Source organism: Antechinus flavipes, chromosome 3, assembly GCF_016432865.1.
Source record: "Antechinus flavipes isolate AdamAnt ecotype Samford, QLD, Australia chromosome 3, AdamAnt_v2, whole genome shotgun sequence".
Classification (NCBI taxonomy): Eukaryota; Metazoa; Chordata; class Mammalia; order Dasyuromorphia; family Dasyuridae; genus Antechinus; species Antechinus flavipes.
In genome coordinates, this window is record NC_067400.1 from 120,029,566 (window position 1) to 120,056,431 (window position 26,866).

The window sequence follows — 26,866 nt, forward strand, 5'->3', positions numbered from 1 at the left end:
AGATAAAACTTTGATGAAAAGTTTCACGCCTATAATTCTATAGCATAACAATGAATGCTCTTCAGTTTCTTATTACCAAATATATTTTTATTATCCCTAATTCACAGATGAGGAAAATGAATTTCAGAAGAAATGAGTGACTTGTTCAAGATCATTTCAAGTGCCACAATCAGGATCAAAATTAGCCTCCTGACTGCTTATGCAGCACTCTTGCTATTACTAAGTGGTGCAGTAGATAGATCAATGAGCCTAGAGTCAGGAAAAACTTGAATTCAAATCCAGCCTCAGAGACATTTACTAACTTGCCTAAATGCCTAGGCAAGTCACTGGACCTCTGTCTATCTAAATTTCCTCCACTGTAAAATGAGGATGATAATGTCTATGTTGCAGTGTTCTTGTAAGGATCAAATGAGATATTATTTGTAAGTGTTTAGCATAGTGTCTGGTACCTAGCAGACATTTGATTATTTTCTTCCTTCCTTCTTTTGTTTATTTATTTTTTCTTTTCTTTCTTCTTTCCTTTCTTCCTTCCAAGCAATAAAACACATAATTATTATCACTACCAGAGGAAAAACAAGCAAAGAGCTTGTTTTCACTGACAGTGGCCTAGCATGTTCATGGTTTTTCATGTAATAAAAACTAAAACATTTATTTTACAATTCTAATTGGACCTGCCCCTGAAACTATCTGTTTTAAGCAGAGAAAGTCAAATGTCACACTAAGGAAAAATATACTTGGAAACCTACTTTTTCATTAGATCCTTACTCTGAAATATGCTTATAACTAGATAACTGGGATATTCCAAATTACTAATTTGGTAATGTATGTATCAATGTTTTCCTTGCCTCATTTTAAATGGCTTAAGCTTCTCCACATATTTAACAGTGATCCTATTTCAAAAATAGCTATAGTTAGCTATACAGTATGTCTTGACATCTAAAAATGGCAGTGATTGTAGGTTAAACCATATGACTAGAACGTCAGTGTTATACCCACTACATAACCCAAAGAAGGAAAACTGGCAAATCTAGATGTTTAAAAAAAAACAAACTCTCTTTCACTAAATAAACTAAAATACTACATGAACTATTTCCAAATTACAAAAAACAAAAATCCTATTCTTTTTTGCATGTTTTAAGAACTTGTTAAGACTCACAATTTGAAATACCTTGGAACACCATCTTGACCAAAACAGGTCTGCTGTTCTATTACTGGGAAGGTTTATAGGCTATGTCAGTCTTACCAATGGAAGCATGAGAATCTGGTGGGATAAAAAGTTAAGACTTCAAACCCTCTTGAGCATCAAATAAAAGAGTGTAAAACTATCAAAGAAGCACAGAACACTGGAACTACAAAGGATCTCAGAAAGCATCTAGTCATTTTGCTCTCTATAAAAAGAGTAGATTGAATAAAGTGACCTCCAATCTCTTCTAGCTCCTTGATCCTCTGATTCTAATGTAATTCTAAAATGAAACATAAAACTACTTCATAACACCCCAGGATAAGTAACTATCTAGTCTAAAGTACCATATACCAAAGTAAAGAATTATTACCTACAAATGGAATTCCTTTTTTTTCTATCATTATTTTCTCCATAGTTCATTAAATTAGGGTGTTTGAATATAAAGAGGACCAATAAATTTTGCTTAAAGTCATCATAATTAGTTTAGAAATGTAACACATGAGTATAGATTAGACAAAATTCTTTATGATACAGTGAAATAAAAGCTTAGCGGGCAATTTCTTTTTGATGAAATACAGAGTTTCTTGATACCAAAAGATAAGAATAATAAATTCCACGTATGGTAATATGGAATAAATATAACGTCAAATCATTAAATATTTGATGATTTGGGTTTTTTGGAGGAACAATGTAATATGAGTGTGTATACACACACACACACACACACACACACACACACACACACACACACACACACACTTTCTTGTCTTACCATTAAGGAGTTCTACAAATTACTGAGCAATAAAGATAATTGTTATTCTATGAGAGCATCTCAGTTTAATTCAAACATCATTTGTTTCATTACTTTTTAATGACCCTATTTCATGGGTCAACATTCCCAGCCTCCTACCAGATGCTTTCAAGTTATACCTTTGTCTTTCTGTCTTTTCTAAAGTGAACCTTCTGAGATTCACAGAACACACATTACCACATGCAATAAGGATGGACCTTGAAGAAGTCACTGAATAGTTTCATTTCCTGCATCCCTCACAAGATCTCTTTAATCATTGATACTCTGCAAGGACTTATTCAAAATATAATTCTCCCACACCCTCATACTCTCTTCCTTTAAATGATTATGAATTCCCAGCCATCACTGTACCAAACACCATTCCCTACCATTTGACTTCTTACCCTCACTCCCTTCAAGTTTACTTTCCAAATACCCCACTTTGGATTTGCTTACTAATTCTACTATGCTCTCTGAAATGCTATAACATTTATTTTCATCTTAAATCTTTCCTTTGCCACTCTTTCCATCTTCTAGAAATCTGGCTCTCTTCTGCAGCCCTAGACATCTTTTCCAATATTAACTGACTTCCTCAAATTCTCTCCTCTACCTAACTTTCCTATTATTGTCGAGGGCCCCACCATTCTCCTGATTCCTCAGACTTGAAACTCTGGTGTCATCTTTACTCACTTACACTCATAATTCATACCCAATCTACTGTCATGTCTTCTACATTTATATCACATCTGATATTTTTCCTTCTCTCCACTTACATAACTATAGGCTCTAAAACACTTAATGTTTGTGGATTCCAATAGACTTGGGATGGAAAATGCCATCCACATCCAGAGAAAGAATCATGAAGTCTGAATATGGATCAAAATATAATATTTTCATTTTTTGTTAGTTTTTGTCTTCATCATTGTTTCCCCTTTTGATCTTTTTTTTTTTTTTTTGCAACATAACAAATAGGGAAAAATGTTTAAAAGAATTGCGTTGATTTATCCTAATTAAGTATTTAGCCTAATATAAAAAATAAAAATAAATGATTACATTGTTGAGTTCTTTATTTCTACTATTAATACTCAAGTATATATAATATTCTAATAAATTTGTTTCTCACAATATGTACTTCTTGACTTTTAAGATTTTCCCTTAAGATTCCAGACAAGTACAAAAGAGGAGTTTTATAACCATATTTTTGTAGTAAAATGCACTGAGTTCTTCAAGGATTAAGATTTTAAATATCCTGTTTCCATTTTTTAATGTCCATGTCTCCATTACCCAAACTCTACAGATATTTCAGGTATAAGAATCAGCATAATAACACCAGACATATGTTTGCAATTTTCTTTAAACTAGAGTTCACTTAAAGAAAAGTATTCGTTTTGATTAATATCAAGTAAAGAGTCTGTTTGCCTATTAAGAAAAAAATGAAATGGTGTATATTGATTTACAGTCAATATCGCATAGAAAAGTACTTGACTAGTTTGTAAAACTCACCCTTGAGAAGATATTTTCCAGAGAGCTGGTCAAGGATCTCTTAGCTTTGTTTTTCAAAATGTCAAGTTTGAACCTGCCACTGCTGCCCACATTTTCAGGAACTGCATTATTAGAAAGAGTCTACAAAAGAACAAAATTGAATTTTGATTTTGAAATAGAATCACAGAAACAAATGAAAGACATCTTAGGAGACCTCTAGTCTTGATCCCTTCCTCACCTCCACCCCTGCCACCTGCTCTTAACAAGATACTAAAGTCTGACATGGTGAGGCAATCAGTGCCAGATAATTTCAAGTAGGGAGGAAATGGGCTTCGAGGCTGGGTGTCCTAACTCTCAACACTGTTCTTTTTACTACATCACACTGTCACATTTAATCATGCTTGCCTACTTTGGGCTTTTTGTACATCTTAGGCAACCTAAGAATCCTACTATAGCTGAAGAAAGGATATGTTTCAGTAGCACAAATTATTTACAAGTAGCATATAAAGAATACAGCTTCAAGTGTTAAGTGCAAAAATAAAGAAGGCAGTAAGAGAAAACACTCAAGTTTTTATGGTGTATTTCTTCTAAAGATCATGAGAAATAATTATATTTGATAGGACAAGAGTAAGTACAATCTGTCATTTTTAATAAACTGCATCATTTTATAATAAGTAGGCAGGGGAAAACAGCAGTGGGACATACAATGGACAAAGTACCACTTGGAGAATAAGTAGAGCTATATTCTATTTCTAAAGGTTCTTGCACAGGTACATTGAAAGCACACAAGTAAAGCATTTAATCAGTCAACTGAATTATCCATGGGCAAGTCCCTTAACCTTTCTGTCCATAGGTTTCCTAATCTGTAAACTCTTTAAAATGAAGCTACTGAATTTAATTCTTCAGTTTCCTCACCCATAAAAAGAAGTAACTGAACACTTCTACCCATGTACCAGCTATGTACAAGATACAATCAATCCTCAATAGTCCTGCCTGTAACTTTTGTGACTTCAAACATTCCTGAGATTTCATTACATGAGTAACTTCATTTTCATGTTCATATTGGTAACCATGCATATTCCTGGCTAGATGTCATAGAGAAAAAAAGAGAGGCCCAATGAGTATTAGTTTATACCCACAAAAAGAAGAAAAATATTAATAAAAAAAGTTTTTGAATCTGTTTAGAAATACTAAAGTAACTTAAAATGTTGGAAATGAAAAAGGTGGTGGTCACCTTGCCTTCCTGTGGATGCTAATGTGTCCTGCCTCCTACCCCTGCCTGGGTTGCTCTGAGAGTGCAACTCAGAGGAATCAGCCAGACTTCTAAAGGAGCTCTCCCCAAAGCTTGTGCTTTTGATGGAGAACAGTTCAGCCACAGAACAAAAAGGAGATTCGATATGCAGGTTGCCTCTTTCCCTTTTTCACCTCCAGTTTCTTCTGACATCATATTGCTCCAGTTCCTCACCCCCTGTCCAGCACTGTCTCTCCTTTCCCCTGTATGTTATGAGATTTTTTTCATGGTTGCTATGTTAAGAAAATTAATTAAATTAAATAAAATGTAAAAAAAAAATAATGCTTTGTTATAAGAAACTGTATACATAAAAAAAATTCTTTAGCAATCTCTAGCAAAAGACCATAATTTTTGTTGACCACATAAGCCTAACACCCTATTTCCTAAAAGTTTAAAGAATCAGCATGCATATTTTTTACTTTCATAATATTTTCTAGGATTATTACCTCCCTAAAAGTTGACAACTGACTGTAATACAGACTATGATACAAAGAGATATAAAATATGGTCCTTTTCCTAAAAGAACTTATAGTTTGATTGGGGAGCTGTGAAATACAGATTAAAAAGGCAAAATGAGTGTATAGATCAGTGGTGTCAAACTCACACGAAATAGATTCCTATAGGCTATATATTGAAGTAGAAACTAAGGACTACAAGTTTAACACTTCTGTTATAAGCAATCAATCAAACAACAAGCATTTGTTAACCACCTACTATGCAGCACACACTCTGCTAAGCAGTGGAGATATAACAGAGGCGAAATAATTCTTGCCTTCAAAAAACTGTAATTCTAAGAGTGCTAAGTCAGAAAAGCATTCATGGAAAACAAGAAAATTAAGGGGTGCTGAAGGATGGATAGAATTCAAAAAACGATAGGAAAAAACAGAAAGACAGAAGATATGATCTAAGCTTTAGAAGATATGATCTAAGTTTAAACATGAAAGGAGAGAATGTGCAAAGTATATCCAAAATACAGACAGAAGATCAGTCTACCAGAAGAAAGATGAACACACAGAAAAGTAAAGAAAAAGGCAAGATAAGGGCAGACTACAGAAGATCTTAAGTGCCAAAGAGTTTAGATTCTACCCTGTAACTGATGAAGAGTCTCTGTAAAAGTGTATGTATCAGGGAATATTATGAAAGGAATGTTGACAATTGACTGTAATACAGACTATGATACAAAGAGATATAAAATATGGTCCTTTTCCTAGAAGAACTTATAGTTTGATTGGAGAGTTGTGAAATACAGATTAAAAAGGCAAAATGAGTGGAAAGAATAATTTTCAGGACAGAAATGAAAAGATATAAGTAAGGAAGATCAGTTAAGGTGGTTATTGTTTGAATCCAGATATCAATCAGCCAATAAACATTTATTAAGTGCCAAGCAACATGCTAAGCAGTCCTTTTCCAATCTTAAACCAATCAGTTGTTCCATGTTCAACTCTGTTGCTTCTTGACCAATACTGGTTCCTTAAGAGACAAGAAAGATGATCTGGTATTTCCATCTTTTTGAGGACTTGTCTGTAGAGAGCCAGAACTCTAGAGAAGCATACTTGAAACAAGGTATTAACTCAGTGGAATTGATAAAACAATGGTTATCTAATTTGGCATGGTGATTAATAGTTCTCTAGTTCAGTACATGTACTTAATACTTAATATAGTTCTACAAGATTGACTTGACATCTATGATGATGTAATTATAATAGAGTATTTAAGAGTCAACAATGGCTAGAAGAGAAACATTCATTCGTCTTTCCCCTTCTCCCCCCACCCTGGTGGCTGCTTGTCCTCCTTTTTCCACTGAGACTAAGGCCATCTGAAGGGTCTCCAAAAAGCTAGCCTGGGCCCCAGGCAAGGAGACAGATTGTGAAGGAGACAATAAAGAATTTGTACTTTATCCCTGGCTATTCTTGTGGAGATTACTCAGATGAAACAAAGGCTGGTGCAAAGACCTCCAGAAAGCTAACCATAACATTACACATGTCACATTTTGTTATGATCCACATTGTCGAAGGCTTTAATATAGTCAATGAAGCAAAAGATCTTTTTCAAGAACAACCTGGCTTTCCCCATAATCCAGCAAACATTGACAATTAGGTAACTAATTCTTCTGCCTCTTCAAAAACCTGTCTGCTCTTCTGATAATACTGCTAAAATCAATTTTGTAAAACTTAAGCATACTTTTGCTGGCATTAGAAATTAGCACAACTGTTTAGTAATTTAAACATTCCTTAACTCTGCCCTTCTTTTATATTGAAGTGTAAATTGGTCTTTTCCAAGCTAGTAGTCAGCACTAAATTTTCCAAATATGCAGGTTTAAGACTGGAAAAGGATTACAACAAACCTATAGGTTGTCACTTTATTTATGTAATTTACATATAAAGTACATCATGGGAAATATTGGTCCAGGAAAATCAAAAGCCAGAATTAAAGTAATAGGGAGAAGTAGCAACAATCTCAGATACACAGGTGATACCACTCTGATGGCAGAAAGTGAACAATTATAAAAAGTATCTTATTAAGAATGAAAGAGAAGAGTATGAAACCTAGTTTGAAGCTTAACATCAAAAGACTAAGACTTGGCAAAAGGTCCCATCGCTTCCTGGCAAACAAAGAAGAAGAAATGAAAACAGTATCAGATGACATATTCTTAGGCACAAAATGCAGACAGAAACTACAGCCATGAAAGTAAACAACACTTGCTCCTTGAAAAGAAAGCTATGGCAAATCACCTTGCCAACAAAGGTTTGTATAATCAAAACTATAGATTTTCCAGAAGTAATATATGGCTATGAGATTTAGAGTATAAAATTGGGCACAGAAGAACCAACAGCTTTGAAATGTGATGCTAGGAGAGAATTTTGAGAGTTCCTTGGACATCAAGATCATATCAATCAATACTTTAAAAAATTAATTTAGACTAGTCATCTGAATGTCAAATACTGGAGCTCAAACTTAAATACTTGGGCTATATAATGAGAAAACAGGACTCTCTGGAAAAGACCCTGATGTTGGGAAGATTCACAGGGCTGGCATGGTGTGAAGCATGGAAGTCACAAAAAAGTCAAACACAACTGAATGACTCAACAATAACAACAATGCTAAGCACTGAGGATGCAAAGAAAGACAGAAGAAAGTCCCTGCCCTCAAGAAGCTAACCATCTAATTGAGGAGACAAATAAGTATGTACAAACAAGCTATATATAGGAACAAAAGGAAATATTTAACAGAGGGAATGTACTAAAATTAATGACTGGAAAAGACTTCTTATGGAGATGAGGAAAGGTAGCATTATAGGCATTGGGGGCAGCCAAAGAAAATACAAAGTGATAAGGAACTCAGGAAGAAACATATGAAAAATATTATGATAGAAGAATAAATAGAACCTGGTAACTGACTAGATATGGCTGAAGAGTAGGAACCATTTATGAAAAAAATTTGAACTTAGATTACTGGAATACTGATAATACCGCTGGTAGAAATAAAAATGTCAAGAGGGAAAGCTATTTTTGGCAGCAAGATGATAAATTCTGTTAATCCCAGTTTATCTTCTTTCCTATGTCCCTTCAATACAACAATATATTGACAAATTAAGAAATCAATACTTTGTATTGTAAATTTTAAAAGCATCTATATTTACTTTGCATTTTTATAACATAGTTTTGTTTAAAGATTATAATATGGCTAATGTCACTCTCCACCTGAATGAATAAAGTTAAAAGGGCTAAATTGTAATTTAGTTTGTGGCAGAAGTTTTCATATATGTAGTGCCATATCCCTACTTCTTATCCTGCTGCTTCTGATCAGGACTCCTAAAATTTCGTTCAAATAACATTAAAAGTACACAACTGTACCTATATGTCAATTTTTAAAAGTTTTCTCATTACAAAATCTTATGAGATAGCCAGTATAATTTTGCAAATAAGATAAAGAAGGTTCAAAAAGATTAAGGGACTTGCTTAAGGTCACAAAGTTACTAACAGCAGACAGAGGGCTTAAACCTAGCATCTATGACTCCAAATCCAGTGATCTTATCACTCTATTAGTCTCCATTAATTTAATCAGAAAACAGAATAATACACCTAAAAGCTCTAGTGTCCTTTATTAATTATATGTGATCTACTAATCATATTCCAAAAACATCCTAGTCTTTTTTCAATCAATGAAAACAATGTTCTTTAAAATAATATTTCTTATGAAGTTATAATTTCCCTATAATATATAAAAGTACGTATAGTTCTTAGGATTTTATTCTAAAGGAATAATAGAATTAAAAGCAAAGAAAATTTTCATTTACTTCTTCTGTTATTTTGGTTAAATCTGAGCAATTTTCAAAAGATCACTCAATATTACAGTGACAAACTTTATTTAGACACAGACCAACTAAGAGGGGAAAAAAAATTTTACCGACTGAGTTTCTCCGATATGAATATGGGTCTTTTGTTTGGTTTCACACAACTGCCTCAAATGCAAAATTACAAGTTCATTTTCTTCTTGGTCATTTACTGGCTTCATTTTCTGATTGAAAAATAAAAAAACAGAACAAAAAAACACAAAAAATTATTTTTAGCAATGTACCTTCTATTATTTCAGCTATCCTCACTCCTAATTTGTCTAGCAAAGGAAATAACAGTAACTAAACTATTTTTATCAGTAAAATCAAAGTAAAAAACTTTAGATATGACTTATTAAGTAATGAGAACCATCCATACATCTATAACTTTATGTAAGAGTAGAAATAAAAGTAAAATAATATTATAAACACACTGTCACTTACTATAGCGCATATTTCCAAATTTTGACATTTTTTTGGATCTTGTTACCTGAACACGTTCAAAAATGTCAGCCTGTTCATTATCTGTCAATGATGAGAGATGTCTTTGTATTACAAGTTTGGCTCTTGGTGGATAAAGACCTAAAAAATTAGAAAAAATATGAAATCTATCATAGAACAAATTTAATTCCACAAAATTCGTTACTGCTCCTCACAGCTATAAATTCAAAACAGTACATCTTCTTCTCCACAGGTTAGATAAAACCGTTATTCATACCTTGATCTGATTCATGAACCTTATTAAGGAAAACAGTGAAAAGCAGTAAACCAAAGACAAATCCCTCAGGCATACTCCAATTGGAGCTCTTGCTCAAGGAAAACATCAAAACATTAATTTTATAAATAATGTAATATTAATTATATTGTATTATTATATGATAGTATATAATAATACATAATATTATATTATATAGTATATATTAATAATAATTAATATAATAAAATTAATAATGTTTTATACCCACTTATCCAATAAATTCTAAATCCAATTAATTACTTCATAAAGATATTGTGAAAAATCTATCAAATGTCTCACTAAAATCTTTAACTATATTAAAAAAGAAATGATTGTTTCTTTTCTTGTTTTTGAGAATTTTTTGGGGTCAAAGATGAGGCACCAGACTAGCTTATCTACCTGTCTTCAGTCTTGAATACTCTCTCCTTTTCTAGAGGTCTATTCAACAGACAGAAACTCTTTTTCAGTACTCTAAGATATAGGACTTGTCTAGCTCTGGTAACATAAACTCATTTGGGGGCAGTTATTCTCAACAATCTATTCACTTATTTTAGGTCTCAACTCCTTGTAAGCCAACAATCTGGAACTATCAAAAAGAACCTGCGCTCTCCTGAAAAGACTTTTGAGAAGGCAGAGTCACCTCCAAGCCACAATGAGACTGCCCTTGCATGAGATAATTCAGTGTACTGCTCTTACAACTTTCTCCAGAAAACTGAAGGTAAAATCAACTGTTCCTTTGATTCAGCTAGTGATTCTAGCTAAGCTAGATTGCACTAAACATTACAATTCTCTTTATTTGTTCCATACCATTAGCAACAAGTCTATCTGTGATCTTGACTACCAAACACACATGCTGCAGAAGATGAAGGCAGCCTTGTGACATTATGAGCTCTCAGTCTATAGTCACTGTACCCCACAAACTTACCACCTCAGGTTAAAGTTTACAACCTTAGTCTCAATCATACATATTCCCTGTACTCTCTCCAACAACAAGGAGTCTAACAAATTAGACATTCACCTACTCACACACATAGTTCTCAATTATTTTCATGACCTTGGACAAATCATTTAATCTCTCTAAGCCCATTTCCTCATTTAGAAACTGAAGTGGACAAAATGATCTCAAAAATCCCTTCCATCTTTAAATCTATCATTCTATGACACTCAATTCAACCATTGATTCTTTTGTTTCCCTACTCCTGAATTCAATGTCTATGATAGTTTCCAGTCACCTTAAAGCCATATTTATCTGTACTCTGGCTGGTTCTCAATGCCCCTAAACAGTTCCTTCAAAATTATCTTCTCCTCATCCGAGAAAAAAACACCAGTCACTGTCTTCTCTTCTCTGTCTTAAAGAATTTCAAACCCCCGACACTGGCCCCTTCTTCTGGGCATTCTAGGATTTTGTTCTACAGATTATCCTTACTTTCTCTCTCTTTAATTATTCCCTCCATTGACTATTTCCTTCTGCCTACAAACATGCTTCTACACCAGTTTAAAAAACAGAAACGCTCCCTTTTGATTCTTTGGCCCAGTTACATCTTACCATAGAATTAAAGTATCATATTAATTTATAAAAATAAATTATATTGGAAATATTCACAATAAAATTATATAGGCAAATGTAGAGATTGGTAATGAAGATCTAAAGAAAGTCCCTCACTCTGCAAATATCCTCCTCACTGAATAAGCTGTTTAAAATACAGTAGGTGTATAGGAGTGTCTGTACCTAGGATGTGCCTTTCTCAGTCTAGAACCTGGTAGTTTAGACCTGAAGTTGAAATAAAATGAGATACAAAAAGAGAGACACAGCTATAGCAGAGAAAAACCATTAAGCAAGGATGGACAGTGAGGTCACTGAACACTGATTCAGCCAATCACAGATCCTCTCCCTCTGAGTTGCCCATCATCATCATCAGTCCTGCAAACAATCTAGAATGACTGTGGCGTCTCCATTGTGTGTACTGAAGTGACAAGAAAGTGATGTCAACAGCTTGAGCTTTTAGTTCCATGAACCAGTGAATTCTCTAGGACAATTTCAATAACTTTTGAAGGAAACTTCATATTAAGGGGGAAGGATTTAGGATATTGCTCCCAGCAAAGGAAGCAATATATATACTGAATCTGAATCTGAAAGGAGATGGTTCCCCTGCTCTCTGCCCTTTATCTTGATGTAGTTCATTTCTGCCTCCAGTTGCTTATCTTTTTTTCTAGGATAAGAATTGTTAAAATTGTTTCAGTTTTTAATCTTTTTATACTATTTTCTATAAATCAACTTCAAGCTGGCTCATAACTATGATCACAGAGTGATGAAAAAATCTTGTGATCCTCCAGGCGAGAAATCATTTCTTATTAGCCCTCCCAAATACTTTTTAGTAAAGGATGGATGCATCTCCCATTTTCCCCCAAATGACCAATATCCCCAGTTTCTATCTACAGTGCTAGCATGGATTATGCAAACAGGGTAGGTGATCACTAATTTCATTTATATAAAGGAGGGTAAAGAAAGAAAAGGGAGGGAGGAAAGGTAGGAAGGAAGAAAGGAAAGAAGGAAAGAAGGAAGGAAGGAAGGAAGGAAGGAAGGAAGGAAGGAAGGAAGGAAGGAAGGAAGGAAGGAAGGAAGGAAGGAAGAAGGAAGGAAGAAGGAAGAAGGAAGGAAGAAGGAAGGAAGGAAGGAAGAAGGAAGGAAGGAAGGAAGGAAAGAAGGAAGGAAGGAAGGAAGGAAAGAGAGAAGGAAAGAAGGAAGGAAGGAAAAAGAGAAGGAAAGAAGGAAGGAAGGAAGGAAGAAAGGAGGAAGGGAAGAAGGAAGGGTCAGAGGGAGGACAGGTATTTATTAAGTACCTTTTATGTGCCAGGCACTGTGCTAAGAGCTTTACAAATATCTCATTTGATCCTCACAACAACCCTGGGAAGTACAATTGTTATTCTCATTTTACAGTTGAGGAAACTGAGGCAGACTGAGATTAAATCACTGTACTGGGTCATACAGCTAATAGGTATAAGAGGCTTGATTCAAATTCAGGTCCTCAGGACATCAGGTCTAGTGCTCTATCCAATGCAACACCTAGCTAAAAGAAAGGAAGGTGAGACTATCTCTAATTCTGCAGTTCTGCAATTATCCTTTGTCAATAACCTTATTAGCAGAAGCAAATACCCTCACTGACCTTCAATTCTGCAGTTCACATTGCCTTACTGAAGCGAAAAAAGAAGAGGGGAACATGTAGGTGCCCAACCTGTTCCCATATTTCACCAAGATGAATGACATTTCCTGAGCTATGAATCTCCTTACTCTCTTCTTTCTGGTACTGTTACCTAGAATTCTTTGAAAGCCATTCCAGCAGTTCCATTTCCAAGATATCACTAGCTGATGGACATTGGGCGGTATCTCCATGGCAACAAAAAGTCTACATATTTTTAACCCAATTCCAAGTATACCCAATATATCCCAATCAACCTCATCTTTCAATAAGATCTGTAAATACCTTCTAACCAAACTTTATTTGCTAAGTCACAAAATCTTATTGTAACACTGTTTGGTCAAGTCACCCATTGATTAAAAGAACTATTTCTATGAAACTAGCCCCTATCCACCTAACCTGTAATGTTTTGTCCTAATAAATGAGAATTGGGGAGGGGCAAATATATGCTACTTAGCAGTGAAATTGCCATAGACCCCCACAATATCTAAAATAAAATATTTAATTTTTTGTGTTAAGAATGTTTTACCCTTAAATTTTTATTGCCCTCCCCTAAACAGCAGTCCAAATCAACAAGTGATTTAGGAATGTAGTCCGTGAAACCATGACTTTATGAAAGATCAAGTAATTCAAATTTGAATGGTTTTTAACTTGTACCAGGATTCCAACCTTAATCAACAAATGCCTTTAAGAAATTTCACCATGTTCAAAGTTACATGAGATAAGAATGTAATCTTTTTCAAAAACTAAAATTTATTCTATACAAAGATGAGCTCCTAAATTTTCATAAAAATCACTTTTCTTTCTTTTCCCCAAACCCTGGCCATGCTTTCTCCCCTAGAGAATGCTTTATCATTTTAGATTAGAATTAGAGATCATCTCCCCTTCCTTTCTTTTAGCTAAGTGTTGCATTGGATAGAGCACAAGACCTGATGTCAAGAAGACCTGAATTTGAATCAAGCCTCTTACACCTATTAGCTGTTTAACTCAGTGCAGTGATTTATCTCAGTCTGCCTCAGTTTCCTCAACTGCAAAATGAGAATGCTTTATCAAAAAAAGTTCTAAATTTTTATTCAGAAAAATAAACATATCAGTAACAAAAAAGAAATCATTGACCAGTAACAACATTTTATGATATGAGATTTTAAACAAATATTTGCTGATATTTGGAGCAGAGAACTTTGCTAAGGGAAGCTGTTCTCTGTCAATATTCTCTACCTGAATCTCCAGGGAATACAGCATATACTTCAATCAGAAACAAAGAGTCATTTAATAAAAGTAGAAATAAAAGTAGAAATTTTTTTTTCTGGTTTAGCAAATACAAGTCAAGTCAGCAGATCTTTTTTAAATATCTCCTACATGCCAGGCAGAAATCACACTTCTTTTGTGGAGACCAAGTCAATACATACCTTCAATTCTTTCACAGAGTTTGTGCAAAGAGTGCATTGGACAGGCCTCACACAATTTAATCTGAGTTTTGGCACTCTGAAGGGCAGCTGCTGTGCTAAAGGCTTGTTTCAGGGTGAGCATTACCTCATCAACCTACAAGAAGAAACAAAACGCAAGCCTATAAAAGGCTGTTCGTGTGGAACTGAATGAAAAACTTATCCAGCAACATAAGACTATTCATGAATAGACAAAGCATTGGGAATTTGAGGTGAGGATTGATTAATGGTTGACTAGATATAGTTTTCTAGTCAGTTTGATTCATGCTTTTTAAACTAAATATTTTGACAGAAATCTCTGAAAGTTAAAAAGATCATTTGCAACATCCCTCAGGAGCAGCTTGCTTGCTGGCTATATGTTGTTATGCTATGAATAGCTATCAGTTGTGGTAATTTCTACTCATATCATTTTATTTTTGATATGGTTTTGTTGGTGAAAGGGAAGGAATGACTAGGAAATGTGGTCAATTCAGATTTTTTTTAAAAAAATTCTATGGTCAATGGTGTCTCCTCAGAGTATTTAAAATAATATCATTCTACTTTTGACCCATGTCAGGTACTGAGGAAGCTTTGCATCCCACCACTGATCTGGGAGCATCTCAGGCCAAGCATCCCACCACTGATCTGGGAGCATCTCAGGCCAACTCATTTCTTTCTTGTTCTTTAATTTAATAGGATCAGGAGATTTGAATGCAGCCTTCTAAATTTCCTGGCTGTTACTCTTGAGGGCCAAGTAACAGCTCATCTGCAGGCATTGTTCACTGGTTTAGCCTGAGCCCTTGCCTTCTCTATGACACAACCACAAATACAGGAGTGTGGTTTTCCCACACTCCACAGAAATAAAAAAGGTCGAACTCTATAGTTTTCCTGCAGGCAAGTTAGAATAATAAATACTCACCAGAAGCATTTTAGATATTCAAAACTAGAATCATGCTTAGAACACAATATTTGTATTAGAACCTCTCCCCTAGTTTAAGGATAAGGTGTTATTTAAAGTAGCAGGTCAACTTCCATTTGTGTATATACATGGCATTGAAAACATAGATTAGATTAAAAATCAAATACATTATTCTTGTCCCCTTATAATGGATCCTTGGGAAGAACTTCATGTAAAATAGATTTATTCATAGACCTTTGGGATCACCTACTTTAGGATATATTTAAAAAAAAAAAAAAAAAACAACCAAGGGCTCTGAAACTTGTAAAGAGAAAGTGTAATACACATCCTCTTAGTTTATTTTTACTGTGCACTTTTTCAAAAAAAACTATTCTGGATTAAGTGCTCAATGTTATGGGTGTGTTTGTTTGGGGAAGGAACTATCTTTTTACTAAATGCACTTAAGGATTAGTTTCCTGATTGATAGTAGTAGCCTCAAAATGTATTTAACTTGTTCAGTTTATTTAGTCTTAATATAAAAAAGATTCCTTGAAGAATTGACTACATTAAATAAATATATCTAAGTATAAAATGTTCTTAGTCATTTTTACAGTAAATAAAAATGGAACCCTTTTCAAAGGGCTCTCAAATTTATTTGCATATTTTTACTGAATTCCAACAAAATACACTGTTTGATTGCAATTATTTTATAATTTTAATCATACTGTTTTATTTTAAATCTCCCATAATGTTATTTATCTCTCAAAAGTGCCAGGCATTGTGCTAAGCGCTTAACAATTATTATTTCATTTCATCTTAACAACAATCTATAAAGGGCTGAAACTCTTGAGTTCATGCACTGAGGTCGGCCAACTGAGCACTTAAGGCTAACTACTGGTTGGACAATACTCTATTAGCATATGCTTGGAAAATGGCCCAGCCCACTATTCTGTGCTGGCTTGATCTGTTGGTATATACAGAAATTTGGAGGAAGGATTAGAGGGTGGAGTAAGACAAGCCAGAGTGACTTTTGGGCTGGAGACAAAGAAGAGAGGTGTGGAGATTCCTGTGTCCATTCCTCTCATTTCAACCAAGAAAAAAGACCAAGGACTTTTGCTTATCCTGACTCCGGCTGATTCTAAAGTATCCAGGGTGCTAATTCGGTCCTCATAACAATCCTAGAAAGACAGGTGCTATTATTATCTCTATTTCCCGATGCAGAAACTGAGCAAACCTATTAAATGGCTTATCCACAGTCATACAGTATTTGAGGCCAAATTTGAATTCAAGTCTTCTTGACTAGCCCCAGAGTTCTATGCACTATACCATCTAGCTTTTTTAAAGAAATAATTCAGTCTCATTGGGCATAAAACATCTCAAGATGTTATTTGGTTCCATCTCTTGCCTTATGCTGTAGGACATATATGTGAGATGAATGGTTATCAATCCCAAATTTACACAACAGGAACAAAATGGCAGTCTGTTTTACTGATTCATCAGCATAAGAGTCAAAAATCTTTGAAGGCAAAGACTCTGCAGCATTTATCTTTATATCCCAATAGCTAGCACTGTATAGATGCTCCCAGATCAGTGGTGGGATCCAGATCAGCATTGTCCTACATACTCTACGTACTTAACAAATGCCTGTCAATTGAATAAATTGAAGGATGCTTTCTTTTATTTCTTGGAGAGACAAAGGAAGAAATTGAAAAAGACTTTCTGGATGAAATCCATGAATCCCCAAATAGTCTAATGACTTACTTGTATGGCTCTAGTTTGCTGCACACTAAATCCATTTGTCTTATATACTTAACAAATCCCTGTAACTATTCTTATTAAGTCATGCTTTTCTCGTCTCTTTTTCTAGGCTAAATAATCATAGATTTTTATATTTTTTAACAATGCACTACTGTTACATTCCTTCAAATCAACACAATAAATATTTACCTCTTACCTCCTATGTGCAAGGCACTGCACGTTATATATAAAAAAAAAATTTTTAAAGCACACAAAAATGGTAGTCTCTGCCTACAAAGAGCCTACATTTTATTCCTGGAAATGAGGTGAGGAGGAGGAAAAGCAGACTCATTTACGAGAAAGTACATTAATAGTCAGGGAAAATAACTAGAACAAAAGAAAAATATCTTTAAAAAATACTATTTCTAGCGTTTCTCCCCTAGACAGTCCCTGGTTTTTCCATATTTTTAAATATGTAGATCCAAATGAATATAAGATTTTAATCAAGGGTCTAACCAATGCTCAGTATAAAAGAATAAGTATCCAAACTTCATATATTGTTGTCCTGTCAATCCCATTTCCATATTATATTTGCTCGGATAGTTCATGAATAGTCATTTGACTCCATTGTGCCCAAATTTCTGCTTCTAAGTAGTTTACCTTTTTGTCTATCCATTCTATAACCTCAACTACTCTAGTACAACCAGTTGGAAAAAGCTGTAGTGAGGCATTATTAAGAGACAACATAAGTAAAATTTCCCCCAAAAGTGATACATACTTTTTAAATTCAAAGAAATGTCACTGAATGAATTGAATTATGCTGCATAGGAGCAGAAAAAAAGGCTTCCTGTATTCTTTGTACTGAACAAAGATAAGATCTCAGATATAATTATGTAATGTGCTGTCTTAAACACCTACCAAGCCTTATCCATGACACTGTCACTTGAAACCATACTACTTAAATGACTTTGTTTTTGATCCTTGTATGTCAGCTGTTTCAGTTATACCTCATTATGTGGATAATTTATATGTAACTGTTCTTCTATCTTATAGTTCTGATGCCTCTCCATTTTGTACTGTATATCTAATTATATATGTATTAATATAATTATGGTAACTAGAATTTCTGATTTCTGGAATTTTCTTGTTCTAAATTCAATCACGCAGAAACTAAGACTCCAGTATATTCTCCATACAATGGTCAGACATTCACAGCCAGTCCAGTCTGTTTCCTTAGTCACAGCGTTGCTGGGGTATTAATGCTGGAGATACCCAAAGTTTTTTAAACTGATTTCCCTCTGCCAAAATTATCATATATCTGAGAATTGACCAAAGCTATAGAAATATTTAATATCACTTAAAACCATAAAAATACACTAAAATAACAGACTGACGCTATAGGGTAACTTCTTTTTAGTTCGGGTTGGTCAAAAAATTTCCTTCATTCCTTCCTCATGGAAACTATCCCCAAAAAAGTATGAAGTACAGATAGAAATAATTAAGGAAAGTGGACCTAATTAGCATATCCTTCCCTTTAGTATAGTCATAAAAAGTAAGAGTTTTGTCAGCATCTAAAAACTGATTGAGATCATACTAGACATCAGAAAAAGATTCTTAGCTATGGGCACAGCCTTCATTGTCTTTGGTAAAAGACAGAAACTGCAAGCCAAACACTGTCATCCCCTACAATGAAAATTACATTAGGAAATAAACACTCCCATCCATTATTCCTCTACTTCTCCATTCAATCTCTATCATTGCCAAGTGAAAATGAACAAAAGCTGCAATGGAATTGGTGAGATGAGGTGGGATTGAGGGAAGTGTTGAACAAGGTGGTATATGTACAGCTTTTAAGGATGTGTATATTCATGGGGACAATGTCTAAGTTTTCTGTGTTGTGTGCTTCTAAGTGATACCTGTAATATTTCAGTTACTGTATTTATATAGTACTTATAGGTGAGTAGAAATGGGAGAATTAGCATTAAAAATATATAACAGAGATGACTTGCATAGAGAATAGGTTAAAAAGTACGGATGACTAAAAATATCTAAGTACTTTTTAAACTCTTATCTAAGCCTAATTTACTCATTTGGTTCCATATCTTAATCAACAAACCTGATTGTTTTGACCCGGAGATAAATAAAAGAGAACAGGGAGAGGGAAAGAAACACAACATGGAAAATCCAGATCAGAAAACAAGACAATGTTAAAAAAAAAAAAAAATCTGTTCTTTAAAGCTCCCTTCCCCCACCAAAAAATACACAAAGGTTACAGATAAGAAGATAAAGCTCAAAGTAAAGCATCACTTAAGAAACTGAAGAGAAAAGGGGAAAAAAAAAAAAAGACTAATTTTTCCCCCCAATTTTTCACTGGTTTTTGTTGTCTTGCTCTCAAAGCAGATATTAGAAGGAAATAAGGAACCAAGCTGTAGAGGACTGAAACTATTGAATTCAATGCACTGAGGTCAGGACTGCTGAGAGCTTGAGGCTAACTACTGATTGGACGATACTCTATGGGCATATGCTTGGCCAATGGTCCTTTCCATTATCCGTACTGACTCAATGATTGGTTTATAAGAGGACTGTAGGAGGGACGAGGGGATAGAGTAAAGCTAGCCAGGGACACAGGCTGGATGGTAAACAGGGAGAAGGCAGTCGGGGAGATTCTACTTCCATCCTGTTCAATCCTACGTCTAGAGCCAAGAATAAAGATTGAGGACTTTTGCTTATCCTGACTCGGACTGATTCTGGGGTGTCTTGAGTGCGAGCGCCGTCATTACACCAAGCTTCTTCCCCTTCCTTATGTTGAGAAAAAAGAAAAGAAGCATACTCTTGTATCCCCACTATTAACACATACACACACACCCCACTTAAAAATGATGGGATTTTAAAGTTCATTGAAATGCATAAACTTAGAAAAGTGAACATGCCTGCAATATGGTTTTGGTGTCTGTTCTCTGCTATTTTTACAGGATTTGAAACTCTTTCAGGTGAAAGTGATCTTGCCCTTGTCAAACTGCTCACAAAATTTTGCAAGAACATCTCTTTTGTATTTACTCCACTGTCTCTTACATTATAGCTACTTATGTCATCCAGGCAACAAGCATGTATTAAGCACCTGATGTGTGCCAGGCACTGTGCTAAATCCTATCACTTCAAAGAAAGGTACAAGACAATTTCTCCCCCAAGAAGCTCACAATCTGGTGGGAGAAACAACATGCAAACAGCAATGTAAAAACAAACAATAGAGCACTAGTTGGAGGATTGTGTTTTGCCCCCTTTAGATTCCAAGTTCTTTAATAGCAGGATCTATATCAGATCTGTCCTTTTACTTCCAGACCCTAACATATACATCTTATTGTTGATCTAAACCTGTGATTTCACTAGTGTGGGGAATTCCCTATGGGGAAACTCTTCATGTTTCCATGTTGATGAGTCACTCCTCTGTAATCTGTAGTCTTAGTAAGGCAGTCTAGTAAGGCAGTCTTTCCAAGGACACAGAAAAGTTATTTCCTCATGGTCAAACAGTCAGTGTCAAAAACAGGAACTGAAGCCAGGCTGGCCTGAAATGAAAGGTCAGTTTTCCATCCACAATCCCTACGTTTTGCCTTTCACATAACAGTAAGTACTTAGTAAATGTTTAGCACATTTTTGGAGTTCAAACATTTCTTCCATTTTCTCTCTATTTTTCTTACTCCTTCTTTAATTCAATTTAGGGGGGAAAAAAGAAAGCACATTTTTTAATAATTTATTTTTCCAATATAGGACTAAATAATATCACTTACCAAAGACTCACTTGCACACTGAAACACATAACAAATATACTGACTCAATCCAGGTTCTGGAGATTCCCGACAGATAAATCCAAAGTGATCAACATGCTTTATACCCTGGAAAGGGAAAAGAAAGTGGAGGATCCTTAGAAATGAAAATATACACTCTATGTACATATACACATGCCCTTTAAGAAGTCATGTACTACTTCCAGTGGGATAAAAGTTTTGTAAGATTCCTAGAGTTATAACTAACTTCTTGATAATTTATAGCAAAAAAAATCTGGTTTCCAAGTTGGTTTCCAGAAAAAAGAAGGAAACTTCATTCACTCAACAACTATTTGTAAAGAGTCACAATATACAAAAATATTTTGCTAGAAACTGGCAAAAACACAAAGATTATTAAGACAAGTTCTTGACCTTGGGGAGATTACAGTATATTAGTTGGATAATGGAGGCATAGAAAAGGAAAAGCTATGACAGATATAAATATGCAAAGTTATACAAGCTACAGGGCAGAAAAGAATACAAATGGTATAAAGTTAGGAGACTGAAAAAAATAAAGATAATTTCTGAGAGGCTGAAAGTAGAGGTTTAAAAGTCATTAGCATAAAAGCAAGAATCAAAGCCATGGGCCTGTATTCCAAAGAGATCATAAAAAAAGGGAAAAGAACCTACATGTGCAAAATGTTTGTGGCAGCCTTTTTTGTAGTGGTAAGGAACTGGAAACTGAATGGATGCCCATCAGTTGCGGAATGGCTGAATAAATTATAGTATATAAATGTTATAGAACATTATTCTTCTATATGAAATAATCAGCAGGATGATTTCAGAAAGGCTGGGAGAGACGTTCATAAACTGATGCTAAGTGAAATGAGCAGAACTAGGAGATCATTGTACAGGGCAACAAGAAGATTATGTGATGATCAACTATGATGGACATGGCTCTTATCAATAATGACATGATTCAGGCCAGTTCCAATAGTCTTGGGAGGAAGAGAGCCATCTGCACCCAGAGAGAGATGGGGACGAGTATGGATCACAACATAGCATTTTCACTTTTGCTACTGTTGTTGTTGGCTTGTATTTTGTTTTCTTCCTCATTTTTTCTCTTTTTGATATGATTTTTCTGTGTCATGATAATTGTGGGAAAATGTATAAAAGAATTGCACATGTTTAACATATACTGGATTACTTGCCATCTGAGGGGAAGGAAGAGAAAAAAATTTGGAACACAAGGTTTTATGGGGGTAAATGTTGGAAACTATCTATGCATGTGTTTTGAAAATAAAAACCTTTATAAATTAAACAAAAAAGAAAGAAAGAAAAAAAGAAAGAAAAAGAATCTAAGCCATGGCAATGGCTAAGCTTTCCAAAACAAAGTATAAAAAATGTCAGAGAAAAGAACCTTGAGTATCTATCCCTCATGTAATGGGCTGAGGCTTGAGTTGATGCACTGAGGTCCCAAGCACATGAGGCTAAATAGTAATTGGACCATACTCTATTAATATATAAGCTTGGAGAAAGAATGGCCCCCGCCCACTCTTTGTGCAAGTCCTGATGTGTTGTATAGGAAATGATGATTTTGGTGGGTGGAGGCAGGGGAGTGGAAAAGGAAGGGGAAGGAGAGACTTTTTGCATTGCCATTGCGATGGTTTGCTCAGCTTAGATCTCTCTCTGTTAGCTGGCTTCCTGTCGCAGGTGCCCATATTGCTATCGCAAACCTTATTCATCTCTTCACTTCAATAAAGATTGAAGATTTTTCCCTTAACCTGAATTCCTGACTCCGGCTGATTTTAAATACACGGTCATTACACATAAGGACCAGGAAGAGAAGATACAACAGAAAAAGATGATCAAAAAGGAAGAAGGAAAATAATGATAGTGTGTCATCACAAAAATCAAGAGGCAAGAGTAACAATAAAAAGAGAAAAGGAGCAAGGGAATGGTGGCACAAGAGATTAGCACAATCAAATACTATAGAGTAGTCAAAAAGGAGAAAGAATGAGAAGAAGCTATTGGAAATGGCCATGAAGAAACTGTTAGTGACTTCTGAAGGAATGCTTTCTTATAATAGCAGAAATAGAAGCCAAATTGTGAGAGCATCATAGGATTTAGAGATGCTTTTATCTAATCTCTAATCTCAAAGACAAAGAAATTGAAACTTAAGAGGTGCTGTGATTATATGGCACTGCATATAAACTACTTTTTTCAAAAAAAAGAAAAACACTGAATAAGTAGGTTTTAGTGAAGGAATTAGTGAAGGATCTGAGCAGGTTCACAGTTCAGAGGGGAAGTAAAGAAAAGAAAGGGAGAGACTTGAAGATATGTGGGAAGAGAATTATTTCAATGAGCAGGATCTAGAAAAAGCAGAGGGGATGAATTTAAGGGCATACAAAGTGTCATGGTAAAAGCCAGGAGAGAGTCAGTAGGCCATAGAAGATAAAAATGCTAGGCCCGGACTCAGGAAGACCTGATGTCAATTTCCACTTCAGGCATCTACTGACCATAAGAAAGTTACTTGGAATCTCTCTCACCTTCTGCTTCTTTATAAAATGGAGATATATTACCTGCTCTATTATTATTAACAACTTTGCAGGATTGTTACTAGATTAACAATAAATACATGTCGATTATTATTGTTGCTGTTATATGCTTATTACATTTTGCCATGTATCTCACATATAAACTGAAAAAGGAACAGAATTTTAGAACTGAAAAGAGACTTTTCCTTTTAATTTCATAAAAAAACAAAACTGAGGCCGCAAATAGTTGTTCCTATAATTAGAAATGATTTGTCCAAAGTCACACAGCTAGATGATTGATGGCGTAACTCCACTCTTAATCTTTGTTCTCTCAAAAAAGAAAACAAAACATAGATCTCCTATCACATACTTCTGAGCTCTTTTTTGTATATTTTTCATTTTAAGCTGCAAAATATTCCTCAAAAATTTTTCTTCAAAAATATACATGTAAGACTGAATTTATACACTGGTTATAAAGCAGTAAACAACATCAGTAAATAAAAGCACAGCTTAAAATTTTATTTCCCCTTATTTATGAATAATTTGGCATCTTTTACAATGAATCTCAATAAAAAAGAAAAAACAAAAAACAAAAAAAATGTGTCCAGGCATGGAAAGTAAATATTTGTACATATTTGTGATTTATTCACCTCTGTATAGAGCCCTTGCCCTACTCTGGTCCTACTTTTGGCATTTTAAGTTAATTGACACAAGGACACACATTAGTAGGAAACCCATTAGAGTAACTGTTTAGATCTTTTTTTAGAGCTGAAAAAGTAACAATATCAGGGCTAAAAACTAAGTTCTTACCATCTCTCACCACAGTATTCTTTCCACAAAATCAGGCAATCTCTAAGACATGGAATGTAAAATTAGGGATGTGGGTCCAAAATGTAATTTTAAAATGGCTAAGAAAGACAATCCACTCTAACCAGCCTTCCAGTATCTAAGCTTAATAATGTTGCCAAGAAAACTCTCTACTCTGTCACTTAAGTTTATCTTTTATCTATAAACAAGATGTTTATCTTGTATATAAATAAAATGATAATATAAAATATTGATAAAAAATAAAATTTTAAAAGCCCTCATACAATGACTTTGGTATCTAATGAAATCAGACTGAGATCATCCAGGCACTTTGTAACTAATTTTTATTGCAAAAAAATTTTTTTAACAAATGCTTTGATTCAAGACTTCAGGGAAAAAAATATCAATGGCATCAAGCTACCAAACCATGTGATACATTATACATATGTCACCTCTTATCACTGAGTTTTTTACTCTATTGTCATCAAATGGCATGTTGAACACAGAATCAATCTGAAAACTATTCAAATACTATACAAATATAATAAGGTGAAAAGAAATCTAGAGTTAACACAAAGTAGTTCTTTTTTTATATGGAAGAACTTTACAACTCCAGATTTAGAGTTAGATGAAACCTCAGAGACATCATCACAACTAGTATTTATATATCAATTTAATATGTTATCTCATTTAATTTTTACAACAGTTTAAAATAGGTACTATAACTTTAAATATATTATAGCTGAAAAAACTGAGGCTGAGAGTCACTGACTTGCCCACTCAGCTTGTAAGCCTATTCTGAAAGCAGTATTCAAATACAGGTCTTCCTACCTAAGTCTAATAGTTTAACACAGTAAGTCCACTTTACAGATAAGGAAAATGAAGTTTGGAGAGATATGAAACTTGCTCAGGATTATACAGTCTGAGTTTACAATGTCTACTGCACCAGCATTATCAAATTTAAACAGAAACAAAAACCACTAAACTGTATATAAGAATCTTTCTAAGCCACATGCTGACTCAGAAAACCTCCTATTAACATTATGTTTTTTACTGTATTTTTATTTATTCTGTTAAGTGCTTTCCAATTATATTTTCATCTGGTTTAGACTTTATCATACTCAGGAAGTGTTGAAGACTACAATGTGGTTGGCCCAGGTGTCTGCCATCTCTGCACCACTTCCCACTGCCTGCTTAGTTATCATTAAAATGCACTGTTGGTGTAAATATATCACAAACACTTTAGGGACCACCATACAATCACAGAGTGACACACAACTTCCTTTCCCCAGTAACTGTCCAGCCTTTTTCATTCATTCCCTTACCACAGTTTCTATCCATCTACAATCCAATTACATTTCCTCAATTTAAGCCTGGATCACTTCCAAAACACCTCCTAGAGAATACTCGAGACTGTTCCAGTCTCCTCCAGGCAGCCAAGACTTTAGTCATGCAGCAACTGGCTAGAAGGGCTCTCTATTTTGAAAGTGAGTGTGGTGACGGCATAAAAATAGGGATGGGCTTAAATTCAACTTACAAATACCTATTGTGATTCCTAAAATGCTAAAGTTAGCCCAAAGGCTGCTGGAATTGATGCTGGGGCCAGAGGCGATCCCACAATTGAGAGTTAGATCAAAGAACCACCAAGGGAAAGTAATCTAAGTCTGACACACTTCATTAGTGACTAAAAGAAAATCTTTCATTAGCTCCATAATGAGTGGAGAGAAAAACACACACACAACTTCCGTATTCAGAGAACCTCATTAGCTCAGTAGGACTTAAAACAGTGACATGATGTTTTCAGTAAAGAAAGCAGCCTTCTTTCCTGAAAGTAAGAAAGCAGTACTTCTCTCTCATAAAGGATCCTCCCATTCTTTTCCTAAAGGCTGCTTGCTGTCTTCAACCAGATGGAGCCTAAAGGAAGCTAGAAAAGAGGGCTGAGTGAAAAAACTTAAAAGCAACCCATTCAATCAGACAAAGAGTGAAGCAGACATGACAATATTTGTCTAGATGGGACCATTTACTGAGAAATATTGACATGTTTTGTTTAAAATATTTTCAAATTAAAAAGAAAAGTAAAGTCAACAACTAATATATTTCAATAGTCAGATTTCTTGATTTCTAGTGATTGAATGGTAGGAATGAAGAGGTAACTGTTTACAAAAGGAGGTGGTAAAAGAATGGGAATTGTGAGAGAATTAGTTAAGAACACTACTTTTCTTTTTTCCTATCAGTTTCAGTTCAAAAGAATAAGCATGACCACATCATACCCATAGTCCTCTCTACTTAAGATTCTGAGAAACGCTATTTATTAAGGGGGAAGAGAGGGATAGGGTAGACAGGTGATAATCTAAGATTACATTATATATAGATAGATAGATAGATAGATAGATAGATAGATAGATAATATATTATATACTAAATAATATAAATATATTTACATGTTAGATATCATAGCATGTATTGTATTATATTATATATTATATTATTATAGAATATATTATAATAATATACATTATATATAATATAAGCATAATTAAATGATTATATATAATTTACATATATATTTATAAACACACACACACACACACACCAACCTAAAATATATGAAACTAAAACCTAGCTTTTTTGGATCTGGTTATTTTCAGGTCTATTTACATGCCTTCATTACATGGACTATTTGCTTAAAT

At 34.4% G+C, this 26,866-nt stretch overlaps 1 protein-coding gene across 2 annotated transcripts in view; it reads right to left on the reverse strand.

The window, feature by feature from the left end:
- Positions 1-26,866, reverse strand: part of TBC1D4 (TBC1 domain family member 4) — an 80,167-nt gene that overhangs the window by 50,734 nt on the left and 2,567 nt on the right. For both annotated transcript variants that reach the window (XM_051983927.1, XM_051983926.1), the window contains exons 3-7: positions 20,857-20,961; positions 14,422-14,554; positions 9,570-9,661; positions 9,154-9,264; positions 3,477-3,596 (exon numbers count right to left, since the gene is read on the reverse strand). In XM_051983927.1, coding sequence (XP_051839887.1) covers positions 3,477-3,596; positions 9,154-9,264; positions 9,570-9,661; positions 14,422-14,554; positions 20,857-20,961 — 561 coding nt within the window. The remainder of the gene's footprint in view (positions 1-3,476; positions 3,597-9,153; positions 9,265-9,569; positions 9,662-14,421; positions 14,555-20,856; positions 20,962-26,866) is intronic.